Source organism: Rana temporaria, chromosome 10 (assembly GCF_905171775.1).
Source record: "Rana temporaria chromosome 10, aRanTem1.1, whole genome shotgun sequence".
NCBI lineage: Eukaryota > Metazoa > Chordata > Amphibia > Anura > Ranidae > Rana > Rana temporaria.
In genome coordinates this window covers 136,794,453-136,813,241 of record NC_053498.1, presented here as the reverse complement: position 1 = coordinate 136,813,241, position 18,789 = coordinate 136,794,453, and the positions used below count along the sequence as shown (strand labels likewise).

The 18,789-nt window shown below is 48.8% G+C and overlaps 2 protein-coding genes across 2 annotated transcripts in view; one reads left to right on the top strand and one right to left on the bottom strand.

Moving 5' to 3' along the window:
• The window catches only part of LOC120915663 (ATP-dependent RNA helicase DDX25-like), a 38,699-nt gene extending 35,694 nt beyond the window's left edge, over positions 1 to 3,005 (bottom strand). Inside the window, exon 1 of the mRNA XM_040326357.1 lies at positions 2,850 to 3,005. Coding sequence (XP_040182291.1) covers positions 2,850 to 2,957 — 108 coding nt within the window. The 5' untranslated portion in view covers positions 2,958 to 3,005. The remainder of the gene's footprint in view (positions 1 to 2,849) is intronic.
• A 78-nt stretch (positions 3,006 to 3,083) lies between these two features.
• Positions 3,084 to 18,789, top strand: part of VSIG10L2 (V-set and immunoglobulin domain containing 10 like 2) — an 85,940-nt gene continuing 70,234 nt past the window's right edge. Inside the window, exon 1 of the mRNA XM_040326356.1 lies at positions 3,084 to 3,250. Within this exon, the coding sequence (XP_040182290.1) occupies positions 3,142 to 3,250 (109 nt within the window). The 5' untranslated portion in view covers positions 3,084 to 3,141. The remainder of the gene's footprint in view (positions 3,251 to 18,789) is intronic.

The following is an 18,789-nucleotide window of genomic DNA, read 5'->3' as shown; positions in this document are numbered from 1 at the left end:
AGGGGGGGGAGGAACTATGACACAGGGGGGGGAGGAACTATGACACAGGGGGGGGAGGAACTATGACACAGGGGGGGGAGGAACTATGACACAGGGGGGGGAGGAACTATGACACAGGGGGGGGAGGAACTATGACACAGGGGGGGGAGGAACTATGACACAGGGGGGGGAGGAACTATGACACAGGGGGGGGGGAGGAACTATGACACAGGGGGGGGAGGAACTATGACACAGGGGGGGGAGGAACTATGACACAGGGGGGGGAGGAACTATGACACAGGGGGGGGGGGAACTATGACACAGGGGGGGGAGGAACTATGACACAGGGGGGGGGGGGACTGTGACACAGGGGGGGGAGGAACTATGACACAGGGGGGGGAGGAACTATGACACAGGGGGGGGAGGAACTATGACACAGGGGGGGGGAGGAACTATGACACAGGGGGGGGGGGGGAACTATGACACAGGGGGGGGAGGAACTATGACACAGGGGGGGGGAGGAACTATGACACAGGGGGGGGAGGAACTATGACACAGGGGGGGGAGGAACTATGACACAGGGGGGGGAGGAACTATGACACAGGGGGGGAGGAACTATGACACAGGGGGGGGAGGAACTATGACACAGGGGGGGAGGAACTATGACACAGGGGGGGGAGGAACTATGACACAGGGGGGGGGAGGAACTATGACACAGGGGGGGGGAGGAACTATGACACAGGGGGGGGAGGAACTATGACACAGGGGGGGGGGGGAACTATGACACAGGGGGGGGAGGAACTATGACACAGGGGGGGGGGGAACTATGACACAGGGGGGGGGAGGAACTATGACACAGGGGGGGGAGGAACTATGACACAGGGGGGGGGGAGGAACTATGACACAGGGGGGGGGGAGGAACTATGACACAGGGGGGGGGAGGAACTATGACACAGGGGGGGGGAGGAACTATGACACAGGGGGGGGGGAGGAACTATGACAGGGGGGGGGGAGGAACTATGACACAGGGGGGGGAGGAACTATGACACAGGGGGGGGGAGGAACTATGACACAGGGGGGGGAGGAACTATGACACAGGGGGGGGAGGAACTATGACACGGGGGGGGAGGAACTATGACACGGGGGGGGGAGGAACTATGACACGGGGGGGGGGAGGAACTATGACACGGGGGGGGGAGGAACTATGACACGGGGGGGGGAGGAACTATGACACGGGGGGGGGAGGAACTATGACACAGGGGGGGGAGGAAGGAACTATGACACGGGGGGGAGGAACTATGACACAGGGGGGGGAGGAAGGAACTATGACACAGGGGGGGGAGGAAGGAACTATGACACAGGGGGGGGAGGAAGGAACTATGACACAGGGGGGGGAGGAAGGAACTATGACACAGGGGGGGGGAGGAAGGAACTATGACACAGGGGGGGGAGGAAGGAACTATGACACAGGGGGGGGGAGGAAGGAACTATGACACAGGGGGGGGAGGAAGGAACTATGACACAGGGGGGGGAGGAAGGAACTATGACACAGGGGGGGGAGGAAGGAACTATGACACAGGGGGGGAGGAAGGAACTATGACACAGGGGGGGGAGAAGGAACTATGACACAGGGGGGGGAGAAGGAACTATGACACAGGGGGGGGAAGGAACTATGACACAGGGGGGGAGGAACTATGACACAGGGGGGGAGGAACTATGACACAGGGGGGGAGGAACTATGACACAGGGGGGGAGGAACTATGACACAGGGGGGGAGGAACTATGACACAGGGGGGGAGGAACTATGACACAGGGGGGGAGGAACTATGACACAGGGGGGGAGGAACTATGACACAGGGGGGGAGGAACTATGACACAGGGGGGAGGAACTATGACACAGGGGGGAGGAACTATGACACAGGGGGGAGGAACTATGACACAGGGGGGAGGAGGAATCATTCCCATTGAGCCACAGGATAATACAAATCATTGTGTTGTCACCAGAGCAGGAAGTGAGGGAGAATCTTTTATTGGGGACACCCAAGGAGAACTTTCCCTTACATTGCAGTTTTCTTAAAGCGGGGGTTCACCCGAAAAAACATTTTTTAACATTAGATTGGGGCTAATTACGGGAAGCAGAATCGGGTGTGTTTTTTTTTTAAATCAATGCAGTACTTACTGTTTTAGAGAACGATGTTCTTCGTGGCTTCCGGGTATGGGCTGCGGGACTGGGCGTTCCTATTTGATTGACAGCCTTCCGACCGTCGCATACAACGCGTCACGAGTTGCCGAACGTTGGTGCAGCTCTATACGTCGCCTGCGCACCGACGTTCGCCTACTTTCGGAAACTGGTGACGCGCTGTATGCGACGGTCGGAAGGCTGTCAATCAAATAGGAACGCCCAGTCCCGAAGACCATACCCGGAAGCCACGAAGAACATCTATCTCTAAAACGGTAAGTACTGCATTGATTTAAAAAATAAAAACCACACCCGATTCTGCTTCCCGTAATTAGCCTCAATCTAATGTTAAAAAATTATTTTATGGGTGAACCTCCACTTTAAGAGGAAGCACATGGAAATCTCACTGGGGGGGTCACAACCCCCTATATTTGCTGTTCCATATTGCAGTTGGAGTGGGTATTTCCCAGCACAGTGATGTATGGGTGATATAGATGGGGTGTGTAGTGTATTATAATAGGCCTGCAATGTAGAAGTATGACGCATAAACACAAATAGGGGTCTGGACTGATATTGCCAGGGTTTTCCCACCCTCAGTACCTACCTACCCGACTCCCCACCCGCGTGGCGCAGTTATAGATCCCCCTCCCCCCCGGTCTGTGTATAGGACCTCCCTATCTTATAAACTCACATTATTGTTCTGTAGATCGCTGGGCTCTCCGAATGGCTTCCAATTCGCCATATTGAGCGCCAAAGCCCCCCGGCCCCGTCCTCTTCCTCTGCACAACCCTTCCGCCATCTTCCGCTGTGTCTGCACCTTGCAACCGTTAGGAACGCCTGGGCGGGGGCCTTTATAGATGAGGACCCGCCCCCCTGACTTCGCCCGGGCACAACGTCACGACGCTACGCAGCACGTTGGCGGGAAAGTGTGTGTGTTGGGCCTTTCCTGGTCCTCCTTAGCTGCAGGTGGCGCTGTGAAAGAGATGGGTCTTACCGGCTTCTCCGACTCCGAGGGCTCATTGGGGCCTAGTGAGCTCCGCTGTGAGAAGGCGACGTTACCTCAAAAAGAGAGAGAGGATGAGGTACCAGAAGGTGAGTTAGAGTGATAGAACCATGTTCAGGAGGACCTCAGAGGGTGTTGGTGTGAGCTCTAAAGGTTGTCAGTGATACCTCGTAGGGTGACCACGTGTAACCTCAGAGAACACATGACCTCTAAAGGTTGTCAGTGATACCTCGTAGGGTGACCACGTGTAACCTCAGAGAACACATGACCTCTAAAGGTTGTCAGTGATACCTCCTAGGGTGACCACGTGTAACCTCAGAGAACATATGACCTCTAAAGGTTGTCGGTGATACCTCAGAGAACACATGACCTCTAAAGGTTGTCAGTGATACCTCAGAGAACACATGACCTCTAAAGGTTGTCGGTGATACCTCAGAGAACACATGACCTCTAAAGGTTGTCGGGGATACCTCAGAGAACACATGACCTCTAAAGGTTGTCGGTGATACCTCAGAGAACACATGACCTCTAAAGGTTGTCGGGGATACCTCAGAGAACACATGACCTCTAAAGGTTGTCGGGGATACCTCAGAGAACACATGACCTCTAAAGGTTGTCGGTGATGCCTCTGAGAACACATGACCTCTAAAGGTTGTCGGGATACCTCAGAGAACACATGACCTCTAAAGGTTGTCGGTGATACCTCAGAGAACACATGACTTCTAAAGGTTGTCAGTGATACTTCAGAGAACACATGACCTCTAAAGGTTGTCGGCGATACCTCAAAGAACACATGACCTCTAAAGGTTGTCGGTGATACCTCAGACATCACATGACCTCTAAAGGTTGTCGGTGATACCTCGGAGAACACATGACCTCTAAAGGTTGTCGGTGATACCTCAGAGAGAACACATGACCTCTAAAGGTTGTCGGTGATGCCTCAGAGAGAACACATGACCTCTAAAGGTTGTCGGTGATGCCTCAGAGAACACAAGACCTCTAAAGGTTTTCGGTGATACCTCAGAGAACATATGGCCTCTAAAGGTTGCAATGTGACCTCAGAGCATATCTGAGTGACCTCAGAGGACATCAAAAGGCATCAGTATGATTTTAGGGGGTGTCATGTGACATCAGAGGGTGTCAGTATGACCTCAAAAGGTGTCATGTGACATCACAGGGTGTCAATATAACCCCTAGAGGTTGTCATTGTGACCTTAGTGGACATCTGTGTGACCTCAGAGAGCATATGACCTCTAAAGGTTGTCAATGTGACCTTAGAGAATATAGGTATGACACTAGACTAGACCATGTCAATGTGACCTTAGTGGGTGTAGATTTGACTTTTAGATAATGTTGGGTGTGACCTCAGACAGCACCAGTATAACCCCTAGGTTGCAGTGTGACCTTGGAGGACATCTGAGTGACCTCAGATGGCATCATTATGACCTCAAAGGGTGTCATGTCACCCAGAAGGCATCATTATGACCTCAAAGGGTATCATGTGACATCAGACGGCATCTGTAGTACTTTAGGGGGGGGGTATCATGTGACATCAGAGGATGTCCGTATGACCTGGTAGGTAAGGTGACCAGATTTAAAAATGAAATCCGGGGACTTTTTTTTTTCTACTAGTAATGGCGACTCTCTGCCCGTCTCTGCCACCACCTGCCTCACAGCCTGTCAAGTCTTACTCTCCAGGCCCCAGCTACGGCCCCTTTCACATTGAGGCGTTTTTCATGCGGTACAGCGCTAAAAATAGCGCTGCTATACCGCATGAAAAATCATGCCCTGTAGTGTTCAATGTGAAAGCCCGAAGGCTTTCACGTTGAAGCGGTGCGCTAGCAGGAGCGCTCCAAAAGTCCTGCTAGCCGCATCTTTAGCGCGGTATAGGAGCGGTGTGTTCACCGCTTTTATACCGCGCCTTCCCATTGAAATCAACGCGGGCGGTATTTACCCTTTTTTCGGCCGCTAGCGGGGGTTAAAACCTCACCGCTAGCGCCCGAATATCGTGGTAAATACGACGGTATAGCCGCGCTACAAATAGCGCGGCTATACCGTCACTGCGGCTGCACGTCTCAATGTGAAAGCAGCCTACCGCTGGGTGGGGAGGTGAGGAAGATCACTCCACTCCACGGAAGGCAACGAGATAAGCAGGCAGGCGGTTGGCCGGGACTTGAGCCAAGGCAGAAGAACATGCGAGCGAAGCTGGATAGACATGCAACCCGAAACTGAAGACGACCAGCACATGATCATCAGAAAGGGGCACAGATAATGAGAAAAATACACCCCCCCAAGCTAGGGCGACGGGGGGTAGGGTGTAATTCGGATTATTATTATTATTATTTTTTTAATTCTGCATGGACTGTCTTAGAAATTGCCCCAGCCCCTGTTAAAATCCAATCCGGGGACAGACTTGGTCCGGGGACAGTGTCCTCAATCTGGGTACTGTCCCCGGAAACTGGGGATGTTTGGTCACCCTACTCAAAGAGTGTCAATATAAACCCTAAAGGTTGTCATCACGACCTTAGTGGACATCTGTGTGACTTTAGAGAGCATATGACCTCTAAATGTTGTCAATGTGACCTTAGAGGATCTAGGTATGACATTAGACAGTGTCGGTGTAATCTCAGAGAGCATCATATGACCTCAGCGTCACTATAACCCCTAAAGTTTGCAATGTGACCTTAGAGGATGTCTAAGTGACCTCAGAGAGCATTGGCAACTTTTAGGGGTCATACCAATGTGACCTTAGCGGGCATAAGTATGACCTTAGATAATGTCATGACCCCAGAAATGATCAGTATAACCCCTAAAGGTTGCAGTGTGACCGTAGAGGATGTCTGAGTGATCTCGGAGAACATTGGTATGACCTCTGAAGGTTGTCAAGGTGACCTCTGAGGTTAACTTGAGACCTTAGAGGGCATCAGTATGATTTCAAAGGGTGTTATGTAACATCAGATGGCATCAACATGTCCCCCAAAGGTCGTCAGTGTGACCTATGGATGCAAATGCTGGACTCGGGAGCGCACCCGCACAGTAACCCCCTGGGAGAGCGCTTCTTCTAGGGGGTTATCTGATGCGGAGGAGGAGCCGCCGAGGGACCCCAGAAGAGGAGGATCGGGGCCACTGCAAAACGAGCTGCACAGTGGAGGCAAGTATAACATGTTTGTTATTTAACCACTTGCCGCCGGCTCTAATACAAAATGACGGCGGCAAAGTGGTTTCAATACCCTGACCCGGTGTCGTATGACGTCATCTGGATATTAAGCCGATGTACGCCCCCGGGTGTGCGCATCGCGGCGATAGTTGTTGCGGGGTGTCAGTCTGACACCCCGCAACACTGATCTAGGTAAAGAGTCTCTGACGGAGACTCTTTACCACGTGATCAGCCGTGCCCAATCACGAATGATCACAATGTAAACAGGAAGAGACGGTGATCAGCTTTTCCTCACTCGCGTCTGTCGGACGCGATTAGAGGAGAGCCGATCGGCTGCTCCTCTGACAAGGGGGTCTGTGCTGATCGATTATCAGCGCAGCCTCCCCGAGGATGCCCACACCTGACCACCAGGTATGCCAATCAGTGCCCACAATGGGCATCACTGATTGGCAGGCATTATTGTTTGGCACTGATTGCCATCCATCAGTACAATATATTACAGTACATCAGTGCCTATCCGCGTCGTACCCATCCGCGCCGCCTATCTGTGCCCATCCGCACCGCCCATCATCAGTGCCACCTCATTGGTGCCCATCAGTGCCACTTTATCAGTGCTTGTCAGTACAGCCCCATCAGTGAAGGAGAAAACGTACTTATTTACAAAGTTTTGTAACTGAAACAAAAAAAAACGTTTGTTTTTCAAAATTTTCGGTCTTTTTAATTTTTTTTAGCAATAAATAATAATCCCAGAGGTGATCAAATACCACAAAAAAAAAGCTATATTTGTGGAAACAAACTGATAAAAAAATTAGTTTGGGTACAGTGTAGCATGACTGCGCAATTGTCAATCAAAGTGCAACAGAGCTGAAAGCTGAAAATTGGTCTGGGCAGGAAGGTGTATAAGTGCTGCCGGTATTGAAGTGGTTAACCACTTAAGGACCCCTTCACGCCGATATACGTTGGCAGAAGGGCATGGCTGGGCACAGGCACGTACCTGTACGTTGTCTTTAAAGCGGGAGTTCACCCGAAAAACTATTTTTAACATTAGATTGAGGCTCATTTTGTGAAGGGGAATCGGGTGTTTTTTTATAAATCGAAGCAGTACTTACCGTTTTAGAGATAGATCTTCTCCGCCGCTTCCGGGTATGGTCTTCGGGACTGGGCGTTCTTATTTTTTGACAGGCTTCCGACGGTCGCATACATCGCGTCACGAGTAGCCGAAAGAAGCCGAACGTCGGTGCGGCTCTATACGGCGCCTGCGCACCGACGTTCGGCTACTTTCGGAAAATCGTGACGCGCTGTATGCGACCGTCGGAAGCCTGTCAATCAAATAGGAATGCCCATACCCGGAAGCGGCGGAGAAGATCTATCTCTAAAACGGTAAGTACGGCTTCGATTTAAAAAAAAAACACCAGATTCCCCTTCACAAAATGAGCCTCAATCTAATGTTAAAAATTGAGTTTTTGGGTGAACCTCCACTTTAAGGCCTCTTACACACGACCGGACATGTCCGCTGAAACTGAAACTGATCCGATCGTGTGTACAGGCTAGCGGACAGATTTCCAGCGGACAAATGTTTCTTAGCATGCTAAGAAACATGTCCGCTGGGAAGCTGTCCGGCGGACATGTCCGCTGGTTAGTACATCTAACCAGCGGACAGAAATCCCACGCATGCGTGGAAGCATTGAACTCGCCCAATAGAGAACGTCGGTGTCGTCTACGTCACCACGTTCTCTGTCCGCGCGGATTTCGGTTTGGTGGTGTGTACAGCCATCAGACCGAAATCTCCCTTTTTTTTTTGTGCGTGTACTCGAGAGAGGTGCCGGACTGCAGGAGTTGGGAGTAGGCAGGCCTCCCCCAGAGGCAATCTGCCACCTTTCTCCATGCCCCGGGTGGCAATGGCGGGTGTGTGAGGGGGTCCGAAATCTCCCAGCGGACATGTCCAGAGTCACGAGCGTGGCGCGCTCGCGATCCGGTCCTAAGCTCCGTGACCGCGGTACCCGATCACCGCCGGTGTTCCACGATCGGTCACAGGAGCTGAAGAACGGGGAGAGGTGTGTGTGTAAACACACCTTTCCCCGTTCTTCTGTGTGGCAGTGACACTGATCGTCTGTTCCCTGTTATAGGGAACTACTATCAGTGATGTCATGCCTACAGTAAGAATCACTCCCTTAAGGCACACCTAACCCCTTAGCGCCCCTAGTTCACCCCTTCACTGCCATTGTCATTTTCACAGTAATCAGTGCATTTTTATAGCACTTTTCAGTGTGAAAATGTCAATGGTCCCAAAAATGTGTCAAAAGTGTCCGTTGTGTCCGCCATTATGTCGCAGTCACGAAAAAAATCGCAGGTCGCCGCCATTACTAGTGAAAAAAAAATATTAAAAATGCCATAAAACTATCCCCTATTTTGTAAATGCTATAACTTTAACGCAAACCAATCGATAAACGCTTATTGCGTTTTTTTGTTTTTTTTTTACCAAAAATAGGTAGAAGAATACGTATCGGCCTAAACGGAGGGGAAAAAAAATGTATATCTTTTTTGAGATATATTTTATAGCAAAAAGTAAAGAATATAGAATTTTTTCTTTCTAAATTGTCGCTCTATTTTTGTTTATGGCGCTATACGGCGCCTGCGCACCGACGTTCGGCTTCTTTCGGCAACCCGTGACTCACGCTCCTTATGCGACGGGTGGAGGTCATTTTTGTCATCACGTCAATCATCTGCTGGATAGGAACGCCCACTCCCGCGGGAGGCCCTACCCAGAAGCCGGGGAAGAAAATAGCTGTACGAGGTATGTACAGCAAAAAAAAAAAAACTAACGGCATACTGTCAATGTAGAGAGTGAGCTGGATGTAATGTTAAAAAATCGTTTTTAGGGTGAACCCCCGCTTTAACCTGCATATTGGTCTGGGTCTTAAGTGGTTAAAGCGGTAGTTCACCCTAATTGTCATGTTTTTCTTGTTAAAACCAGCAGCCATTGTACTGTATCTATCCGTTTTTTTTATTTTTTTAATAGGCCTCCTTACCTTAGTACTCGGGCCTTTTGTGAGCTGTCACTCACATTTCCCCGCGGGAGTGGGCGTGGTTTCGAAAAATCCCCGATCAGCGCTATGTCTCCTGGGAGCGAGTCCTGAGAATCCCAGGAGACGCGCTGTGTTTGAAATCCCGCGGGTCACGTGACTAGTCTGGCTAGTCACAGCGGGGAGTGTCCTTTTCAGGACGCTGCCGGCCGTTGTCCTAGCAACTATGCAGTGTTGACGGCGCGGCTCGCCGTCACACTGCATAGTTGCTAGGACAACAGCCGGCAGCGTCCTGAAAAGGACACTCCCCGCTGTGACTAGTCACGTGACCCGCGAGATATCGCGAGATATCAAACACGGCGCGTCTCCTGGTATTCTCAGGAGACACCGCATCCCGGAAGATAATACAGGAGGGATTCACGGTGCCAGCAGTTAAGATGGCAATGTCCATCATCAGATTTTATAAAATCTTCTTTTGGGGGAAATCGTCCTGGTGGCGGCTGCGACTAGGAGACTGGTGAGTACAATTTTCGTTGTACCATCAGCTTTACAAAAACATCTTTAAAAAAAAACGTTTTCCCGCGGAACTACCGCTTTAAAAACAATAAAAAAAATCTGACTGGTCGCCGATTCTGACGGAACACTCAGCATTTGTCTTGGGGAAAAACAAAACAACATAAAACTATTATTATTATTATTATTATTATTATTATATGTTGCAGTGAGGCCAATCTGTGCCCATTAGTTATTATGTCAATTGCCAATCAGTGCTGCCTTTCAGTGTTCACCAGTGGCACCTATCTGTACGTCATATTAGTGCCTCCTCATCAGTGCCCATCAGTAGTCTGTATTGTGCTTTGAAAACTGTCACATGACATTAAAAAAAGTATTGGTAATCTGTATCGGACAGTACTTGAAAAAAGTATCGGTACTTGTACTCGATCTTAAACAAGTAGTAATGGTGCAACCCTACTGTAACCTACTGTGAAACCCCAAATGGGACAGGGGTTAAAGCCGTTTAAGATATTCCATTCCCGAACTCAAGACAGCTACTGACACTCCACAGTCAGGCAGACAAACCCCAATAACGAGACACACAGCTCTGCTTGAGGTTCAACAGGAATAGACCCTTTATTGAGAAAATCAGGTTCTTATATACAGTTAGTAACCAAAATGAACAATGACCCAACTCCACCCACAACATTACACAAGGATCCCCAATACACATCTTTTTGGAAGACACCATGACTCCAGCTCGGACAATTTACATGAGCTAATTAACTACAGCTGATAATTCAGACACCTGACCTTCAGGCTTTCTGCTAACTCACAATACACATTTATCATCAATAGACCTTCACACAATACACAGTTAATTAGCACAAGCCATCCTAGATTCATTTACATCACAGTAGCAGACTTAATTACCACAGCAAGCTTTATAGTACACAACAGCCAGGTAGCTGGAGGTGATGACATCTTTCAATCTTTCAATTAACCTGTTGAGTTCAGAATCAACAACCAGTAATAGTTCAAGATATCCTGGAATATATTGTGAATTACAGACCCATGTTAAAGCAATCCAAGATCTATTCTGAATGTCCATTATTTCCCGGCTCATACTTTGTAAGAGCTTCTGGGTTCCACGGGCCCTCCTGTTACACCTACCCTTTACCCTGAACAGCTGCGTCCTAAAGACTTCCTCCCCGGAAAAGTAAGCCCACACTGTAGCCATCTTTTGGCTCTAGCACACGCAGGAGCTGATTAACCACTTGCTGACCGCTATCTGTACATGTACGTCAGCAGATTGGCAAGGCGGCAAATTCAAAGCAACGCACCACGCGTGTTCCCCTTGCCGCATGCTCCGTGACCATGCCCGCGGGACCCACAGACTCGACGTCCACCGGTGTCCTGCCATTGTGTCACGGAGCTACAGAACGGGGAGATGCCTATGTAAACAAGGCATTTCTCTGTTCTGCCTAGTGACAGGACAGTGATCTACTGCTCCCTGTCATCGGCAGCAGTGATCACTGTCTTGTCACTTGTAACCCCCCCCCCCTACATTTAGAATCACTCCCTAGGGCACACTTAACCCCTTTATCGCCCCCTAGTGTTTAAACCCTTCCCTGCCAGTGTCATTTACACAATAATCAGTGCATTTTATAGCATTTGAATAGTGGTACCAAAATAGCGTCAAAAATGTCCGATGTGTCCGCCATAATGTCACAGTCACGATAAAAATCGCTGATCGCCGACATTACTAATAAAATTATAAATAAAAATGCCATAAAACTATCGCCTATTTTGTAGACGCTTTTGCACGAACCAATCAATATACGCTTATTGCGTTTTTTTTTTTTTTACCAAAAATATGTAGAAGAATACATATCAGCCTAAACTGAGAGAGATTTTTTATATATTGTATTTATCGGCGTATTCTGCGCACTATTTTGCCCTGAAAATCAGGGCAAAATCGTGGGTGCGCGGTATACGCCGATACCCGCTTTCCCGCCACGAGTTTGAATACTGCGCCGGCATATACAGAGCGCAGTACACTCGTGTATCTTCGGGCAGTCTCGGCACTTCTCGCGCTGACGTCCTGAGCGTACAGGACATCAGCGCGAGAGTTGCCGAGCCTGCCCGACGTTACACGAGTGTACTGCGCTCGGTATATGTCGGCGCAGTATTCAAACTCGGCGCGGGAAACGAGCGGGGAGGACGCCACAGAAGGACGCCGGACCCGACGAAGAGGACACCCGAAGCCGCAGACGGACCCGTACCTGACGAAGAGGACACCCGAAGCCGCAGACGGACGCCGGACCCGACGAGGCCGCCGTGCAAGACACCAAAACTGTAAGTACAAAAAAAAAAATGTTTCCACAGGATTCGGGGCAACATTAGGGGTGCACGGTATACGCGGGAGTGCGTTATACCGCGATAAATATGGTATATATATTTTTGGGGATATTTATTATAGCAAATAGTAAAAAATATTGCTTTGTTTTCAAAATTGTCGCTCTGAGGTGAGCTAAACAGGGCTGTCCACTATTGTGCACAGAAGGAGAAACTGGTTGTTGCTGTAGAATTCCAAGGAGAAATGGATTTGTTGTTTTAGGTCGTAGGAACAGTTCTTCCTGCGTGATGCCAAGTTCAGGGTGATAAACATTTTATTCAAAAATAAATCCTGTTGCTAAATAAATGATCACTTTACAATGGTTACATTCTTTGTTTTCATCATAAATAAGATACGACTCGGCACCCATTAGCTAAGAGAAGCTCGGCTCCTGCACTCCGTATTCAGCCGTCACCTAAGGGTGCAGCTCTGGTTACCTCAGAACTGGATATGTGAAGGCGAAGTTCTAAAGCGTTACATCTCCTTCGTCACAGAGGGACAGAGTAACATTTCAGGGGAGAATAAAGACTGAGCTACAGACACAAAGGACAAAGAAAGAGACAACATGCTGTAGCTATTATCCAGATTGCACAAGGTTAGGTGTTGATTGGATAATGGGGTTAATCTTGTAGCTATGGGCAAAATTAAAAATGACATACAGTGGATCAGGGGCGGCTGTTGCTCAATTTTTTTTGGGGGGGCGCAAACAAACGAAAAACCCCAAAACAATTGCAGCCTCACTGTGCCCATCAATTGCCGCCGCTGTGCCCATCAATTGCCGCCACTGTGCCCATCAAACGCAGCCACTGTGCCATAAAATTGTCGCCACTGTGCCCATTAACTGTCGCCACTGTGCCATGCCATCAATTGTCGCCACTGTGCCCATCAATTGTCGCCAATGTGCCATGCCAAACGCAGCCACTGTGCCCATCAATTGTCGCCACTGTGCCCATCAATTGTCGCCACTGTGCCCATCAATTGTCGCCACTGTGCCCATCAATTGTCGCCACTGTGCCCATCAATTGTCGCCACTGTGCCCATCAATTGTCGCCACTGTGCCCATCAATTGTCGCCACTGTGCCCATCAATTGTCGCCACTGTGCCCATCAATTGTCGCCACTGTGCCCATCAATTGTCGCCACTGTGCCCATCAATTGTCGCCACTGTGCCTATCAAACGCAGCCACTGTGCCATAAAATTGTCGCCACTGTGCCCATCAATTGTCGCCACTGTGCCCATCAATTGTCGCCACTGTGCCCATCAATTGCCGCCACTGTGCCCATCAATTGCCGCCACTGTGCCTATCAAACGCAGCCACTGTGCCATAAAATTGTCGCCACTGTGCCCATCAATTGTCGCCACTGTGCCCATCAATTGTCGCCAATGTGCCATGCCAAACGCAGCCACTGTGCCCATCAATTGTCGCCACTGTGCCATGCCATTGTCGCCACTGTGCCTATTAATTTCCACCAGTTTGCCCCTAAAATGTCGCCAGATTGTGTCTTCTCCCCCCCCCCCCCCCCCGCCTGGCACTTGCCTTTCTCGGTCAGCCATTTCCGGATCCTCCTTCGCGATCCTTCGAAGTAGTCCTGCCCTCGATGTCGGTTCAGCCAATCAGGTTAACGGTAACCAGAACCGGTGAACCTGATTGGCTGAGATGCCTGTCAGTGTTAACCAGGGAACGCACACCCCGTGCATCCCCTGGTTAACTATTTGGAAGCCGATGGCTCTGATAGACACTTCCAAAGCCAACCAGCTGCCATTACTCAGATGGCCGGCGCTCACCAGGGGGCAGGGGCGACAATACATAGATTCATGCAATGAATGAATCTGTGTATTGTTTCAGTGGCAGTGCAGGAGCAAGAGGGGGTGGTGCTCCTGCGCCCTCTATGGACCACTGGAGTGGTTATAAAAAGTCTCCACACCCCTGCTAATGTCAGGTCTCTGTGATGTAATGAAAAAATGAGACAACGATAAATCGTTTCTTCCTCTTAGAACTTTTTCCATCTTTAATGTGACCTATAAACTGTACAACTCAATTGGAAAACAAACTGCCACCTGCCATCATTTAAAGTGCCTCTGATTAACCCCAAATAAAGTTCAGCTGTTTTAGTAGGTCTTTCCTGACATTTTCTTAGTCACATCCTACAGCAAAAGCCATGGTCTGCAAAGAGCTTCTAAAACATCAGAGGATTCTCATTGTTAAGGGGTATCAGGAGAAGGGTAAAAAAGCATTTCCAAGGCATTAGATATTTAATGGAGCACAGTAAAGACAGACATCATCAAGTGGAGAAAATATGGCAGAACGGTGACATTACCAAGAACTGAACGTCTCTCCAAAATTTATGAAAAGAGAAGAAGAAAACTGGCCAGGGAGGCTGCCAAGAGACATACAGCAACATTAATTGCTTGCCGATCATGTCACGAACATATACGTCGGCAGAATGGCATGGCTGCCCAAAGCAACGTATGTGCGCATTGCCGCAAGCTCCGTGCCCGAGGGACCCGCGGACTCGATGTCCTTCGGTGTCCTGCAATCTTGTCACAGAGTTGCAGAACAGGGGGATGTCTGTGTAAACAAGGCATCTCCCTGTTTTGCCTTTTGACAGGAGACAGATCTTCTGCTCCCTGTCATCGGGAGCAGTGATCAGTGTTGTGTCACTGGTAGCCCAGTTAGAATCACTCCCTAGGACACACTTAACCCCTTCCTAGCCCCCTAGTGGTTAACCCATTCCCTGCCAGTGTAATTTATACAGTAATCAGTGCATTTTTATAGCACGGATCGCTGTAAAAATGAGAATGGTTGCAAAATAGCATCAAATGTGTCCGCCATAATGTCGCAGTCATGATAAAAATTGCTGATCACCGCCATTACTAATAAAAAATAAATAATAAAAATGCCATAAAACTATCCCCTATTTTGTAGACGCTATAACTTTTGCGCAAACCAATCAATATATGCCTTTACCAAAACTATGTAGAAGAATACATATCGGCCTAAACTGAGGGAAATAAAAATAATTTATTTGATATTTATTTTAGCAAAAAGTAAAAAATATTGTGTTTTTTTTTTTTTTAATTGTCGCCGTTTATAGTGCAAAAAATAAAAACTGCAGAGGTGATCAAATACCACCATAGGTGATTAAAAGAAAGCTCTATTTGTGGGGGGAAAAACTCAAAAATGTAATTTTGGTACAGTGTTGCATGACCGCTCAATTGTCATTCAAAGTGCGACAGCGCTGAAAACTAAAAATTGGTCTGCCCTGTATTGAAGTAGTTAATGTGACCTATTAACTGTGCAACTCGGTTGAACAACAAACTGAAATATTTTAGGTGGAGGTAAATAAAAATGAAATAATATGGTTGCAAAAGTGTGCACACCCTTAACCAGGCCTATTTTTTTACAAGTTAAAATCTTTTTTTTTTTTTTTGCTAGAAAATTACTTGGAACCCCCAAACATATATCTTTTTCCTTCAGACACCCTACAGAATTAAATGGCGGTTGTTGCAATACTTTGCCATAATGTATTTGCGCAGCAGTCTTACAAACTCAATTTAACCACTTAAGCCCCGGACCAATATGCTGGCTAAAGACCCAAGGGGTTTTCTTTATCGTACATCACGGGACACAGAGCGGCATTCATTACTATATGGGTTATATGGAGTACCTTCAGGTGTAGACACTGGCAATCTCAAACAGGAAATGCCCCTCCCTATATAACCCCCTCCCATAGGAGGAGTACCTCAGTTTTTACGCCAGTGTCTTAGGTGTTAGTCATGGTTTAGCTTGCCTCCGCATCCTTGGGATTAGGTGAGCTACCGGTTCTGTCCAAAAAAGCCTCAGCGCTAAAGTGGTCAGTAACCGGACCCCAAACCCTTGGGGTATAGCCCATAATGCTTTTCTTTTTAGAGAGCTGGACCCTGGGCCCAGAACTTAGAAACCTTTGGGTACCTAAAGTTTTCTGTTGCCAGGGTGCTATATGGGCCCAGGACAGTGGATCCTTCATAGGAACCCAGGGCCTGAAGGTCTAGACATCCCCACGGAGATGGGGGAAGATTGGGCCTCTTGCTTGGCAAAGTCCTGCGGCATGGAGCAGGTAAGTGAGGGGAAAACTTGCGGAACTTGGTTCTTAGCAGGTTTTTTTCTGGGGGGTCACAGGGGACATGCCTAAAGTTATGCACTGCATCTGGCAAACTAGTCACATATCATAAAGATAGGATGGCTCTCTATGTATTATTCCCCATAAGATGTGACCTCCCTTGTAGTGTTGGAAAAGCATTGAGTGGGGCCTGTGTTATATAAAAATATATGTGTGTGTCAGAGAGCTTTGCTTACCTGCAGGCCTCCAGGCGATGCTCCATTCAGTCTTCCTCCTCAGAGCCTGCAAGCAGGCAAAACGCTGACCTCCTCATGGTTCCAGGCTGCAGTTTGCTGGAACAGAGAGGTCCCTTCCTCCCAAAATCCCCCCCCCCCTCCCCCTGTCGGGAGGGGCATTTCCTGTTTGAGGTTGCTGGGGGGGAAGGGCGGGTCAGTGGCTTAAAGGAAGGGGCGGCCCTTCCTTGTTTGTTCCATCAATACTTTGGAACTGAGGAGAAAGACCAGAGCGGCAGCACGGGGCGCCGAGGACACACAGTGGCCAGAAAGGATATTGCAGTCTTCAGAGGACTGTTTTGTCAAGCCTAGAAATAGGCTGTTTCTTTTCCATCTCATAGTTTTTCTTTGCAATACTACTCAGGGGGACAGAATGTTTTTTCTTTCCTGGATTTGAAACAAAAACGAAAAAAAAAAAAAAAAAAGTCATCTAGGGGAGAGGAAGCATTTTTTTATCCCCCAAACAGGTGTTTGGACAATTAACTTTTATAGTTCCAAATACCAATAGGTAGCAGGTGTACCTCGGTATTGTACCATGGTATGCCGCTGTTTTCCCTACAGGGAGCCTTGGGGCCATCGGGATCTGGGGCTGGAGCTGACGCGGGTCAGTCCAACCCTAAGATGGTCACGGAGGAGGTATTACTCACCTCTTTAAAAGAGATGCAGAAAAGCATGGGAAAAATGATATCCGCAGCTATGCGGGGCAGTAAGCGGAATAGATCTCCGTCGCCCGAGCGCGGACCCTCAGAAGAGGAGGTCCTTTCCTCAGGGGAATTGGACGACCTCTTGGACACGGACCAAGTAGGTTCAGGGATCGAAGACCCGGATACAGAGGAGTCTGGGGCAGTCTCCCTGAGGGAGAGCTGGTGGATTCAAGGATTGTCGGACTTGGTCCATAGGACATTCAACTTGCCAGTACCAGATCTCCAGGTATCGACGGTTTCAGCTTTGGGCTCACTGAGGGCGCCTCAAAGCAATGCTGTGTTTCCGATCCATCCTCTATTAGAGGGAATTTTGTTCCAAGATTGGAACAAGCCAAATAAGATCTTCTTACCACCTAAAAGGTTCTCTGTCCTATATCCTATGGAAGAAAATTTTTCCAAAAGATGGGCTACTCCTGCAGTGGACGCAGCCATCTCATGTGTTAACAGATCGTTAACATGCCCTGTAGAAAACATACAGGTGTTCAAGGATCCAGTTGATAAGCGCTTGGAAGCACTACTTAAGAACTCCTTCACTACTGCAGGGGCAGTAGTACAGCCAGCTGTGGCTGCGATTGGGGTCGCTCAAGCATTATCGGATCAATTTAAGCAGATGCTTAAACTTATTCCGGCCCAGCAGGCAGAAAAATTTTCGGATGTCCCTAAGGCCATATGTTTTACGGTAGACGCAATCAAGGATTCTATCCAGCAAGCGTCACGTTTATCGTTATCCCTTATCCATATGAGAAGACTCTTATGGTTAAAAAGCTGGGAGGCTGAGCCCCCATGCAAGAAGCTCCTGGTAGGGTTCCCCTTCCATGGAGGACGACTCTTCGGAGAAGACCTAGATAAATACATTCAGACCATTTCAAACGGCAAGAGTACTCTCTTGCCAACTAAGAAGAAGGTTCAGGGACCTGCGTTTAAACGACAGTATTCCCCTGGGCAGGGGCCCTCTAATGCCAAGCAGTATCGACGGCCTCCTGCAAAAGCAAACTTCGGCTTCAACAGCAGATCACAAGGACAGGCTGTTAGAGGCAAAAGGCAGTGGTTTCGCAAACCAGCAAAACCAGCCCCCAAGCCAACCTTATGAAGGGGCGCCCCCACCCACGAAGGTGGGGGGAAGGCTGCGACTCTTTTCAGAGATTTGGGAAGCCAGCATTCCCGACGAGTGGGTACGGTCTTCCGTGGCCACAGGCTACAAATTAGATTTCCTAAGGTTTCCTCCTCCTCATTTCCAGAAGTCGAGGATTCCAAACGATCCGGAAAAGGGAGCCGCATTAAGATCGGCATTAGATCATCTACTTTCCCAGGAAGTAATAGTAGAGGTACCAGTCCTGGAACAGGGGCTGGGTTTCTACTCCAACCTATTCATCATCCCAAAATCCAATGGAGATGTCAGGCCAATTTTGGACCTAAAGATGGTAAATGCATATCTAAAGATCCGCTCATTTCGGATGGAATCCGTGCGGTCAGCAGCTG